This window comes from Glycine max, chromosome 17 (assembly GCF_000004515.6).
Source record: "Glycine max cultivar Williams 82 chromosome 17, Glycine_max_v4.0, whole genome shotgun sequence".
NCBI lineage: Eukaryota > Viridiplantae > Streptophyta > Magnoliopsida > Fabales > Fabaceae > Glycine > Glycine max.
In genome coordinates, this window is record NC_038253.2 from 30,825,452 (window position 1) to 30,839,657 (window position 14,206).

The window sequence follows — 14,206 nt, forward strand, 5'->3', positions numbered from 1 at the left end:
TTCAAAATTATAAGTTTTTTTTTTCTTATGACTTCAAAGTCGTAAGTTTTATTTAATATTTTTTATATATTTTTTATATATTTTTTTATTTAAAATATTTTATATATTTTTGATATTGTTTTATTTAATATATATTTTATATTTAAAATTTAAATAATTTTATTGAATTTGATCTGTTTTGTAAATAAAATAAAAAAAATTAACATAATGATATTTAATATTTTCTTTAATATTTGTTTTATTTCAAATACTTAAACTTTAAAAAACTAAAATTTTAAAAAAATATTAAAATATTTTGTTACTAATATTAACTTATAATTTATGAAATAATATTATTTAATTTGTATAAAGAAATTTACTATTAACAACATCTAATAATTTAATAATAAAAGTAATTATTAAATTAAAAACAATAAAATATATTAATATAAAATAAACAATGCAAATTAAAGAGAAACATAAAAAGTAAAAATTATATTAGTTGTCTACTTGTTTATATGGATAATTACTACAATTATGTTAAAAATATAAAACTAAAAATATTTATTTAATAATTAAATAAATAAAACAATTTACAATTTTTTTTAAAAATTTGAAAACAAAACAAAAAAGAAAATACAAGTAAAAAAATTCTAAAACAAAAATATTTATACGTAAAAAAATTAAAAATATGACTTCATAGTAAAAAAAAAAATAACTTATCACTTCAAAGTCATAAATTAAAAAAAAATATACGACTTTGAAGTCATAAATAAAATAAAAAATTACATTGAAGTTTAAAAAATTTTATAACTTCAATTAAAAAAGTAAAATAATGATAAGTCGTAACTGACGTTATAACTTCTAACAACACTTGTCACGATTTATCTTATTTTTTATAATAATTTAAAATCAAACTCCAAATGGAAAAATTAATTTTTTTTACCTTTTAGTAAAAATCCCGCAGATAGCACCAAGCGTTAAGTCAAAGCATTTGCACTGTTTATACTTTCTAGCCATTTAAAACATGGTTAACACTTCAGCAGATCACAAAAATTAACCCAACGCATCAATTACAAATTAACAATTCACAAATATAATCTAATGAGTGAAAGTAGGTTTATCTTGGATTAAAAGAGAATCATAAATGGACCAATGAGAAGGGCAATTAGAAGCTCATGACTTTAGAACTATTGCCAGCTTAACAAAAAGAATAGTGACATCCAAAGCAAGCTTGATCAATAACTTGACAACAATTATATAGTGCATAAAAATATAGATCAAAATGTTTAAACTCCTTCTCAAGTATGAAAGAAGAAAATTACTAATAAACAACAAAGGTAAATATACAAGTGTGTTGGTGGCATGTATGTTTCTAAGAAGTTTCATGTGCTATGATGCAGAGTCTAGTCTATAATTTCACTCACTTTCTTAGCTAGTTCCGAGAGGTCCAACATAGTTTCGGATGGTCTGTGAAAGAAACAAGATAACACTACTTTTGAATAGACCAATCGGCTAGATATTAATTTAGGTTTTCGTCCAAGTTTACATGTATAGATTTTAATGCTTGACAAACTGCCAAAAATACTCATAACGATGCTATGATTGATGTGAGAATACAAAGAATGGCAACTGAAATTTCTAATGGCTAAGCAGATAAAAAAAAAAAAAAACCCTTAATCAAAGTTCAAAAGAATTACGTTTTTCTATACCTAACTGGTCATTTATCCAGCTCACCAGAATGTCCCAAGATTTTCAAGACAAACTATCCCTCCAACAGATAAGTATTGATCTTGTTCAAGGCATATCTTTATATTAAAAAAACAACACCAACTGGAATGATGTTTGCGGAGACTCTTCATCCATTGCTCTTCAAATATTGAGCAGTCTGCTTTCTCATCTTTTCTTCAATGCTCTGCCAGTAACTCTGGCAGCTGCAATGCAGCATCTTTAATTTTATTATACTGGGAACTGTCTCACACTGCAACAAGAACCAAGCAGAAGGAAGATACTGTACAGCTTAACTGAGTCCTTTTTCTAGTATCAGTGGAGTCAATCATGTAACCCCAATCTATAAAGGTGGCACAGCAATTCCTGTGGCCGGCTTAATCATACAAATCCAAATCAGTGCCTCCAACCCTCAAACAACAAAAAATGCAAGGAGTGCGTGCATTATGGCCCAATAAATTATAATTCCAAGCCGTAAGACGGGTTGTCTCATTAGAGTCCGATCACAAGAAACCCTGCAAGAATACAAATGCAAAAACCATTTGTCAAATCAAAAGAAATTTGAAGCCATGAAAACATGGGGGGAAAATATACATACCACAAGCCATCAATCAAGTCAGTCAAAGGTCTAGTAAATCTTGGGACAATTGTGGATGTTGTGAGGGATTTGAAACCATGGACTGCAACAAAAAAGTGGGAAACCAGAATTAAATTTCAGGCAATGCTGAAAACAACAGAAGCCAGTACACTGGTTTGGTAAAACAGAATTACCTTTGTCGTCCTCTTCATCTTCTATCCTACTAGTACTACCAGGGTCTACATCTACAGCAATGGCAACATGATCACTATTGCCTTTGCGCAAACTGCGAACTTGAGGTGTTACAAAAGCACCAGATGGCGACCAATCATTCATCTATAAAAAAAAAGTCAAACAAATTCAAATCAACCATAACTGCATCAATGTCATGTTGACCAAAAAGAAAATATCTTTAATTTCCGTTTACTCAGTTTTATTTATTTACTATTTTTAAAAGCAAGTATGAATTATCATATTTAATCAAAAGTACACATCTTAACCAAGATAACTCTACCATAAAAATGAACTTTCAAATTGCTAGAATATATTTGTCTTTTCTAAGTTGACAAATATAATGAGAATGTTATTGATCATGACAAGGTAATGCACAATAACATATTTCATGTTTTATTCCAATTGAAGTTCTAATTTGAATATGAATTTTATTTAATCCAGATTTAATATAAGATTCTTGTACTAGTGGGAATAATCAAATATTAAATAAATGATTGATTTCCTCACCGCTGGTTTTACCTCCACAATTTCTGAGCTTGTGCCAGCTCCCTTTCCAGTGTCTTCCACACCTTCAAGCAAATTCAATTGCAATTCTTTCTCATGTAAGGATGTCTCAAGAGTTACTGTTTTGTGGCTCAGTTCTTCTACCTTGCTCCTTTCTATTTGCAACATTGCATCCTTGCTTTCTGCAACTTCCCTTAGATTCTCCAATTCTGACAATAAAGACGTAAGCTTCTTATGAAGTATTTCTTTGCATTCATGAACCTTACTGTTGCTCTTCATATCAGGATATATATCATGCACCCCATCATGAGACACAATTGTGTCAACCCACATCAAGAACTCAAAGATCTCATCAGAACTCTGGTTGCTCATTTGTGATGCAAGAAGAACATCATTAGTGCATCTAGTAACCTCTTGCCTCAAGAAAGAAATTTCAGTATCTCTTTCTTGCAACTGGGATTGGAGCTTTTCAACTTCAGAAAGGAGACTTGCAGACAGGTGGTGAAGCTCATCAAACTTGCTAACAGTTATGGAAAGCTTTTTCATAACCTTACCACGAGAAGATTCAAGGTTCTCAATCTCTTGATTCTTTTGTTGAACAACCATTTCAAAATCCACAATCTTATTTGTCAACTCTTCCATCTGCGTTTCTTCCTCATCAAGTGCATGCATTAGTGCTTCGATTTCTGCAATAAACCATTAAGTTCCAGAAACGTTGTAAGTTTCTCATTTATAAAAAAAAATATTACAAGATCACTTCTTAAAAGAGAAGGAATCAGACAAAGCTCACCTTGATCTTTGGCAGCCAGTAAATCAGTTTGAGATCTCTTTTTCTCCTCTAATTCAGCTGCAGTTTCTTGTCTATCCTGCAGTTCATTCACTCTATTTTCCAGTATCTTCCTTTCTGCCTCAATTGCTTCCACCTCTTTCTTTAGATTATGTTCTTGAAGCCTAAAAGCTTGAAGATCTTGAGAGTAACTGTTTGCAGCAGCTTCAGCATCCTTGATCTGTTTTACCAGTTCTGAGCAAATCCTATCTCTTTGAACATCCTTCTCCTGAAGCTCTCTCTGAAAATTTGTTATAGTAGCCTTCATTTCCTTTAGATTGGCATCTAAAAATTCAGTTCTTATACTAGCAAAACCTTTTGCAGCCAACAGCAGTCTATCTGTCAGGGTTTTAATGCATTCCTCAGATATGCCATCATCAAATGAAGGTGTTTCCAAGTTAATTCCTAGATCTGCAGATTCAACCTTCCTTCCAACCAGTTCAGCTTTTTCATTTTCAAGTACAATGACAAAATTAATGCATGCATCATAAAGGCAGGCAACGTTCCCACGTAATGCAATAAGTTCCCCATCTCGCTCACTTACTTGTTTCTTCATGGTTTCACACGACTCTTTTTGGGAAGTCATTTCCCTTTGAATACTTGCCATTAGTTTAGATAGAGTTTTGTCTTGTTCCTGTGTCAAACTTGAGTGCATGTTTATTCTTTCCTTAAGAGAACTGACCTCCAACATGAGCTCTTGCAGTTGATGCCCAAATAGACGAGAAATTTCAACAATAGTATTATCATCATAGTGGTCAATTCTGTCAAAATCTGACCAAGGATCTGCAGACACAGAGCTCTTCTGGAGAACACAATACACAAGTATTTAAGAAGGAAACTAGGTCATATTACACAAAATAGTAATAACAGGGAGTGCAATTAAGCCTTACAAGAAAAATCTATAAAATGACAAACCAGAAGGCACATTTTTTCAAAGAATAAAATTGGACTCGTGAACTTAAAACAGAGAGGGAGAGTTTAAGTTGGAATTGCAGTTGTAATATTTCATATAATATAAATATGTTCAAATTCTAATTAGACTTAATTCTAAGACAACATCCCAAATTTCCAATTAATCTTAATTTAAAACCACATTATAACATATTTCACATTGCTAAAATAAGTGAAGAAAATTACATTCAACATACAAGTGATTGAAAGAATGCCACCAAGATACTCATAAACATGCACAAAAACTAGGAAACCAAAAACAACAAATATCTCTACTTTCTACAGCTCAATTTGTTTTCTTCTAGTTTGAAAAGTCAGTGTTCATTTACAAATATCAGCAACAGCAGTATAATCATGGTTGAGGAAACAGAAACTACAAAAATAACATAAAATAATAACCCTAAAGATATCAAAGATGGAATAAATCTGTTCAATACATCAGGAAATCAGAAAAGAAAATTTCCAAGAAATAACCATTCACAGAACATCAAACATATGCCAGGAACACAACCTTATCCTATTAACATCTGGAAGCACAAAAGAGCAACCTAGAATATGATGCATTCAGAGCAAACCAGATACATCATAGATCAATAGCATATTCAAATAGAACATCAAGCAATATTAAAGATCACCCACACACCTCAAAAATTTATAATAGTACAATATTTTAAACTAACATCTGTTGTCACACACCAGCCAACAGCATTGTATGATAGTTATTCTCACTTTCTCATTATCATAATATACCACATGAAAGACAAATGAAGCAGAAATACAGAAAATGTCAAAAATTGATGTAACATATAATTTGAAACTAATTGAATATATGTGTGATATTAATACCTTATTAGCAGATGACCAGTGTAAAATGCCATCACGTTCTTTGGTGACAGATGAATCCACCACATTTTTATCATTGTTTCCTTTCATACATGACTCGAGACTAGCCTCAACTTTCCGATAAGATTCCAAATCCAAGAAAAAAGCATTAGACAGTAAATTCTGAACCTCATCAAAGCTTTTGCAGACTTGGTTCAAACTAGATTTTAATTCCATGATGTCAGAAAAATGGCTCTTTTTTCCCTCCTCATGCAAGGCTGATAATTTTTCAAGATGTGCAAACATTTCCAGTTTGGCAGCCTCAGCTGAATCCCTTTCTCTTCTGAGATCCACAAGTTCAGCATTCACCTTTGCGAGCTCCTCCTGAAAACTATCATTCCTTTCTTGAACCTCATTTAACTCTGCCAAGAGTAGTTCTGATGCTCTTTTAGACTTCCTGGATTCTTGTTCTAAAGATGCCACAGCACTATGTAGATCAGAGCATAACTTCCCAACCCATTCCAATTTCTTCACTGGATCACTTATATGACCTTCACCACCAACCTCAATTTCATCTAACTTATTCAAAATCAGTTTCAGAGAATATTCATGCTCCTGCAAATGGTGCTCAGTTTCTTCCAAATGTTTCTTCAGAAGCAAACTGTCAGATTCAAGAGCTTCTAACCTATCTGGGTAGGTTGACAACAGTCTCAACTTCTGTTCATGCTCTGCAAGAGTGTTTTCCCGGTTGTATATCTCAGATTTCAAGTGCTCCATCTCAACAGTCATCTCTTCAATGGTTTGCTTTAGACTGTCTCGTTGTTGCACCAATGACTTCCCTTTCCTGACTGCAACATTTAACTTCTCCCTAACAGAAGCTGATTTCTGCTCCTCCTGATTAAGAAGCCCTTGCAATTCCTCAATTCTTTTAGCCAGAGTTTCAACTTCACCTGATAACTTCTCTCTAACAGAAGCTGATTTCTGCTCCTCCTGACTAAGAAGCCCTTGCAATTCCTCATTTCTTTTAGTCAGAGTTTCAACTTCACCTGATAATTTCTCACTAAAAGAAGCTGATTTCTGCTCCTCCTGATTAAGAAGCCCTTGCAATTCCTCAATTCTTTTAGTCAGAGCTTCAACTTCACCTGATAAAGATATTTGCTTTTCCAAAGATCTATTTCTCTCCTCCTTCACATGTATCAATTCATTTAAAGACTCCTCCAGATCTCTTTTATATCTATCCATATCTGCTGCCTCCTCATCATGTACATCTATACTTCTTTCCTCATGAACTGTAGCATCACCCTTTTGAGAATGGAGTCCATCACCTACAACCCCATATGCAGGTTTCATTGATGAAAGCTTTGCATGATTTTCTATAAGCTTTCTCAGCAATTCTTCCAAGGAATCAATATTTGCACTACAAGAAACCAAATTTTCTGTTTCAGATTCTGACAAGGCATCACCAACTAAGTCTTGCAATTTTCTGATTTTACCATCAATGGTGAAAATTTGTTCTTCAATTGCAGCTTTCTGTTCCAATTTATCCTTCAAACTAGAAATTTCAGTTTGCAACTTTTGATTCTCAAGTTCAGCTTCTCTTGTCTGTGCTGATAGTTTCCTTTCCATGTTCAGCTTTTCTACAAGCTTTCCCAGCAATTCTTCCAAGGAATCAATATTTGCACTACCGAAAACCATATTTTCTGTTTCAGATTCCGACAAGGCATCACCAATTAAGTCTCGCAACTTTCTGATCTTGTAATCAATAGTGAAAATTTGTTCTTCAATTGCAGTTTTGTGTTCCAATTTATCCTTCAAACTAGTTATTTCATCATGCAGCTTTCCATTCTCAAGTTCAGCCTCCCTTGTCTGCAATGATAGTTTCTCATACTCATACACCAAAGACTCCATTTTCTCAGAAAGGTGCTCTCTTTCAGATGTAAGAGCACTAAGGTCTTCTTGAAGAGCAGACACTGTCCTTTGAGACTCTTGCAGATCGGCATTTAGCAATCCACAATAGCTATCATATTTTTCAATCTTCAGCTGCATTGAATCTATATGATGATTAGCCTCAGTAAGCGCACTACCTATACATTCAATCTTATCCTCCGTCTCCATAGACTGCAAATGTGAAGGCATTTCAACCCTATTTACAAGCTCTTCCCATCTCTGAACTAAGCTGTTTCTTTCCATCAATGATTGCTCCAGCATTTCATTTTGCTCAGCCAACCCATAATACTTACTCTGCAACTCCTCAATTTTTTTTCTAAAATCATCTGAATCTGGTTGTAGCTGACTATCATCTTTCCATGAATCCGTGACAACATAACCAGCATCAGAGTATGAGCCTCCTCCCACAGCTTCCTTCTGTTCCCAATCATTCATTGGCAATGAGTTTCCCGAAACTGAACTAGCCAACCAATCAATCTTTTCAATTATATCTCTGGAATGAAACTGCTCTGGCAGATCTAGGTCTTCCAATATTTCCTCTATCCTCTGAAGCATTGAATCTTTAAGAAGAAATGACTCTCTCAAAGCATTAGATGAATTACGGATATAAGAAAGCTCAGATTCCAGAGCTTCAACACGTTCACCAGCCTCTGCATATGTCTTAAGTTTCGTTTCAACCTCGTGAAGCCTTGTATCTTTCAACTGTAACTCTTGCAAGCATCTCTCCAATTCACTGGATGTCTCTGCCAAGGATTGCTTGAGGCCATCTCGCTGTACAACCAACCCTTTCCCCTTGGCAACAGCTATGCTAAGTTTCTCCCGAATGGAGCACACCCGCTGTTCTGAATGCTCAAGTTCATTTGCTTTCTTGTGCAATTCAGAACGAGCAACAGTAAGAGCTTCCTCAGCCTGATGTAAGCTTCCCTTCAGAACAAGGATTTCATTTTCATTCTCAAGACAAAGTGTGTCTAGATAATGCATTTTTTCCTTCAATTCAGCCAATTCCATCTCCTTAGATCCATATCCTTCTTTAGTTGTGTGATACTGGATTTCAGCCTCTCTGGTTTTCTGTACAAGACTAGAGACTAATGAATCTAAGCAAGAAAGGGGTGATTTATTTATATCGATCTTTGAAATGTCCGCATTCAGCATGCCCGCCACATCTTCTATTAGCTTACTAACAGAATCTAAACCAAGGCACTTCATCTTCAATTCTTCCATTTCTGTTTCCCTGTGCATCAATTCTGACTTAATCTCCTTGGTAACAGACTCAAGTTCCAGCTTCTCGGCCAATATATTCCCAAGATGTTTCAAGATGGGCTGATAGCTATTATAGTTCAGAAGATCAGGCAGCGCTTCACTTTGTAAATCTATCTTATCTTCATCCATAGTGCCACCATTACCATGCACAAGTTTCCTCAGGTCACTGTACATCTTATGCAATAGACTAAGAGCCAATTCATTCCTCCCAAGCAGATCATCACATTTTGAATTCATTTCTTTATATGATGTGCACACTATTTCATGTTCCGAATAAGAAGCTTCAAGTTTCTTCCGCAGATCAAAAATCATTTCAGCAGCTGCATTAACTGAAACTTCTAACTGATGACTGATATCCGAGTTGCCATGAGCATCAGAAGAAACAGTTGTGCACAAAGTTCCACCAACTGATTCTTTCAGCTTCCCAACTAACTCAACAATCGGGGCAATAGTCATATTCCAGCCATGCTCAAGTAGCATTGCCCTCTCTGTCACCTCCTTCTGCAAATTTTCCAGTTGACTGCCAACAGTAGAAGCCATATCATTTGAAATTTGTTTCACATCATTCATTTCAGTATGCAATTCACTAATTTTGGACTGACAGTAGCCAAGCTTCTCATAAAATTCATTATTTTTAGCTTTGAGACAGGTATCTTCTTGCTTTAAAGCATCATAGAATTCCTCAAGCAGGCATTTCTTTTCTTGAATATCACCCAGAAGTTGCTTTGCAGTTTCATATTGAACTGCAAGTTCAATGTTGGATGCTTCCAAATCCGAGCAATGTTGCTTCAATTGTTCAAACTGGTCCTTGAGATCACTGTACTTCGCATCACCAGTTTTCCGATCATCTCGCTCCCCCTTGAATAATTTACCCGCAATCTGAACATCCAGCTTCCACTTCGAAAGCAATTTTTTCAAATCTCCAATTTGCCTTTTGGTTAACATAAATGAGTTTGATGATGACTGAACATCACTGGAATCCCTTGTTTCTGTCTCATGCTCATCTTCTTGTACTTTTGATTCAAAAGCCTGTATCAATTTTGATACCACAGGCGAAGAAACTTTTTCACCGGACCTGCTGGAGGATACTGATTGAGAATGCAACTCATCGATTGCCTTTTCAAGCTTCACCAGAACTTTCTCCACCTCATCCAAGGAAGCATTCAATGAAACAAACCCATGAGAATCATCAAAGACTTCATCTGGATCCTGATCCATACACAGAGAATCTTCAATAATAGCAATTTCATGCTCACGTGCAACATGAACTTGATTTCCAAGGTCCCTAGATTGAGATACCAGTTGGCTGCGCTCCTTTCCAATTTCTTCTATCTTGGCCTTGTGCCTATTCAAAGTGTCATTGAGAAACACATTTTCCTTGGAAATTTGTTCCAGGCGCTCTGCGGCTTCTTTAAGGTCACCTTCAAACCTCATTTGTTCCCCCTTTTCTGTAGACAATTGCTCATTTAGGACAATGATTTGAGAAGAGAGTCTTTGATTTTCATCTTCGAGATTTTTAATCTTATCAGCTGACAATGCAAGGTTACCATTTAAGTTGGAATTTTCTGACTGTAGACTTGCCACAAAATCTTTATTTTCAACCAAATCTAATGACAGCCTATCGATCTCATGTCTGAGATGCTCAATTTCTGCTTCAATCTTATTCCTCTCTTCAGTCACCAAAGAGATCCTGTCAATTAAGTTGGAATTCTCAACTTTTACTCCTTCCATCAATCTCTTGAAGTCAGCTAATTCAGTTGCCAGATTCTTACTTTCACATAGATGAAATTCCTTCTCCTCCACAAGTTCATTTTTCTCAGCAATCGTCAAATCAAGTGTTTCATTCATGTCCTTCTTTTCCACCTGTAAACTTGAGATCAAGTCTCTGCAGTCAGCCAACTCTGTGGACAATTCCAATGAATCTTTTTGGGACACGTCAAAACTATTCTGCAGATCAACCACTCTGGCAGAAAGAGCTTCCACCTCAGCCATGGCAGCATTAAATTGATTTTGTAGTTCTACATTCTTGCTAGAAATATCATGTAGTTCAACACGGCAATTAGCAAGTTCTTCAGTAAGTTGTTGATTCTTCTCATTAACTTGATTATGAGAAGCACGGAGCTGAGATATTTCATCAACCAACTGGCGACGCTGATCATCAAACTCCAGTTGTTCAGCTAGTTGAGTGTTAAATATATTTTTCATTAAGTTTGCAATGAACAATTCTTCTTTGAGACTCTGAAATGCTTCTGAAATGTCATTGTCTGATAGAACTGAACTACTGGCTAAAGGATTCAAATCAGAGACTGCTCCTCTTGCCTCGAGCAGAAACCGACACTCTTCTTCATTAAGCCCCTTTATAATTTCACCCAGCTGCAAGAGATTAATTGAGTTTGCATCATAAACATAGGAGACATCCAATGGTCTGGCTGGATCAAACTCATTAGTTCCCCTTGGCAGCTCGTGAGAGGAGAGTAATTCAATTGACTTGCCTAGTTGCTCAGCTTCATGAGATGCCTCCTCAACTCTAGTCTTGTCCAAAGCAATTCCTGAAAGATACTGGTCACTCTCACCAACCTCAGACAAAGGAAGCTGCTTTTGACCATCAATCACAGCATCAGTGCTTTGATAAGATTTCTTCATGTCCAAACCATCAGCTTCCTGCATTGACCCTACCCAGCAACAAATGAGAATATAAATTATAAATCAAATCCATGTATTAGTTTTCCCAACCTGCCCAACTAATATCCAAATACCTAAACATAAAGGTATAATATAATATTAAATTGAAGGTGTGTGTACGGAGAGAGAGAGAGAGAGAGGGCACAACCTAAATCTGTTACCTGATCTTCGCTTGTTTGCATCACAGATGTATTGGGTATATCCTCAGATAAAAGCAACAACTCTTCCCTCTTTTGACACTTTCTTTCATCTGTAACACTCTCCCCCACTGCAGTTGTAACAGAAGCAAGTGAGGGCAAAACGGCAACAGGTACAGATGCATGATCATTTGTTGCTCCACCTTCAGAAACCTGGCTATCTGAAGTTCTCAAAGACACACCCTCTAGCACATCAGCACCAATGTCTTGAGCGATTTCCCCTTGATCTTGGGCAGATAACTCAGAATCATTCTCACGGACACCATGAACTTGATGTGCTACCTCGGCATTAGAATCCAATACAGTTTCATTGCCTGTATCATATGTAGTGACCACGGATGAAGAATCAACAGATGGATCAATATTGTTGTGAGCTAATGAGTTTGCCATAGACTGTGACTCTGATGATTCCGTATTAACCATATTGGAGTGACTGTCAGCTTCAACATTTCCATCAGTAATTTGAGATGTTACCGTTGAAATTGAGGCACTACTTGCAGCATCAGAATCAGAGTCAGGTAGCTGAGGCTTGCCAGCTTTTTTTGATGATTTTGCATGGCTACTACCACCTTTATTGTCCTTCTTCTGACGAAATTGTTGGAGCTGAAAATGAAAACATGAAGAGTAAAAATTAAGAACTGCAACCAGTAAATTGTACACCCTATATATTTTGAAACCATAAAGTGAAGGAATCAAGTAGAAAGAGAAAGATAAAATCACATGCTTTCTGATCTTATAATAATAAAAAAGAAAAATTTGATGGACACCCATTAGTTAGGTTAATTGGCCAAGGAAATACAAGGGTTTATGTTAGAAAGAAGGGGACTAGGCATGCAAAGGGTTTATGTCAGCAGACCAGCAGCTGCCTATAAATAGGAATAACTGTAAAGTGTAAACAGTTTAGGGGACTTTTGGTAATTGAGAAAGCAGTGTAAGGAGATGATCCAGTGCAGTGCATTAGTTCCCGGGGGGCTTCTCCCCCTAGTTTCATTAAATAAAAAACTCATTCTTTCTCGCAGTTATGATACCAGTTCTATCAATATCCAATCAAGCATACACATCAGCCTTCCAAAATAAATGAACAGGTGAATTCTACAGGGTACAGAACAGTCCCTTGCACTATTTTCTTAAGTGGACTTGGATCCTCTAAATAAGTTAGTGTACGAAGTATGCTCACAAGTAAATCAAGGAATTAGCCTTCACACGCATACATGATTCATTATATAGGTCTCAGTTTAATTAAACTCTAAGCCATTGATACTTAATAGTCTCATCACTGGTTTTCAAATCTACATTTTCCTCTCTATAGCACAGTGTATACTGTACACCACACACTTAGATCCATAAACCCTTTCTATGTGCAACAATTTACTAATTCCTAGACAATAACTCCCTATCTCTCTAATAGGAACTAACCAAAATCCAAGAAAAAACTCGCTCTTGAAAGACAACAGCTACACTTCATTTTCCTCCAAAAACACACACGCACTTAACAAAGCAAGAATTGAAATTAATATTGCAAAGATCACATACCTTTTTCTTGCCAGCAGCGAGCAGATCGGTACGGCTCTTGTTCCGGTCCATTTTCCGATCCACCCCGTTCTTGCTCCCCACGGTAACCGCCGCAGTCACCAAAAACGAGTCATGGTCATCGCTCAGATCCTCCTCTTACACTGCACAACAACCCAAACAAAACCACCGAATAGAATCAAATTCAACACAGTCACAATCATACGCTCTCCTTCGCAATCCAAAACAAAATAGAAAAATCAAAAGATTTATAGCATATATCCTCCCAAAATTAAATTAAAAAAAAAAAAAAACAGACACAAACACACGAAATGTGTTTGTGTTGTGTGTGAAGGTGTTGAAAAATCATTTCCATTTCCGCACCGGCCAAACTAGGCATAACCTAACCTTCTGATTCGAAACGCAGAAAATAATGAATTAAAAAACTGGATAAATGAATACATAAAAAAAATATACAGCGAAAGCTTATGGAGAGAAGAAAGAAGAAAGAAGAAGAACCTTGGTTGAGGGTTGTTGAAACGACGTCGTAGCGTGTGTCATTTGAGGTGAGGTGAGCGGTGGCTATGGCTATTCAAATCGAATCGTTCTTCTTCTGTTTCTTTGTTTTTGTGTGAGAAAGAAGGAGAAAGGGGAATGGTGGTGGTTTTGTTGGTAGCAGCGTTTCTCAGATCTAAACGCAACGCTAGCGTTATTTTCTCCGCTGGTTTAAGTGTCGAATCAAGCCATATCGATTTTTCGTTTTTTAGAGAAAAATAAAAATAATAAAGAAGTGGGATTTTATTTTTATGACCCGAAAAAGAGACTAAATAAATAAATCAATAAATAAAAAAATGATTGTTAGGTTTGGGGTTTGGACCAGTGACGGTTATGGTTTGGTGTCGGTTTCTTAAGGGAGCAGCATCTGCAATTTTCGAGTGTGAAAAACTTTATATGCTGTGGGGTGAAGTATACTCTTCTCTCACATAATAT

The 14,206-nt window shown here is 35.8% G+C and overlaps 1 protein-coding gene across 5 annotated transcripts; it reads right to left on the reverse strand.

Annotated features, from left to right (window-relative positions):
• Positions 1-1,564: 1,564 nt before the first annotated feature.
• On the reverse strand, positions 1,565-13,969 carry LOC100790179 (GRIP and coiled-coil domain-containing protein 2). 5 transcript variants are annotated; one of them, XM_006601020.4, is made up of 9 exons: positions 13,736-13,969; positions 13,241-13,380; positions 11,659-12,310; positions 5,646-11,500; positions 3,813-4,650; positions 3,038-3,708; positions 2,479-2,620; positions 2,306-2,387; positions 1,565-2,222 (listed from the first exon to the last, which is right to left on the reverse strand). In XM_006601020.4, the coding sequence occupies exons 2-9, from the start codon at positions 13,289-13,291 to the stop codon at positions 2,120-2,122; spliced, it is 8,394 nt and encodes a 2,797-aa protein (XP_006601083.1). In that variant the 5' UTR covers positions 13,292-13,380; positions 13,736-13,969; the 3' UTR covers positions 1,565-2,119. The 5 variants fall into 5 exon arrangements, with proteins under 5 accessions (XP_006601083.1, XP_006601084.1, XP_006601082.1 ...); XM_006601021.4 differs by having other exon boundaries at positions 3,026-3,708; positions 5,646-11,489; positions 11,672-12,310; positions 13,736-13,968; XM_006601019.4 differs by having other exon boundaries at positions 3,026-3,708; positions 13,736-13,968.
• Between the last annotated feature and the right edge of the window lie 237 nt (positions 13,970-14,206).

Bases quoted from the DNA above. Each gene is read 5' to 3' on its own strand.
- LOC100790179 (XM_006601019.4), bottom strand. From the start codon at position 13,291: ATGGACCGGAACAAGAGCCGTACCGATCTGCTCGCTGCTGGCAAGAAA. The intron at 2,621-3,025 runs GTGAGGAAATCA...TTTTTTTTATAG, and splicing joins TTGTGGAGGTAAAACCAGCG to ATGAATGATTGGTCGCCATC. The intron at 2,223-2,305 runs GTATGTATATTT...GTATTCTTGCAG, and splicing joins GACTTGATTGATGGCTTGTG to GGTTTCTTGTGATCGGACTC.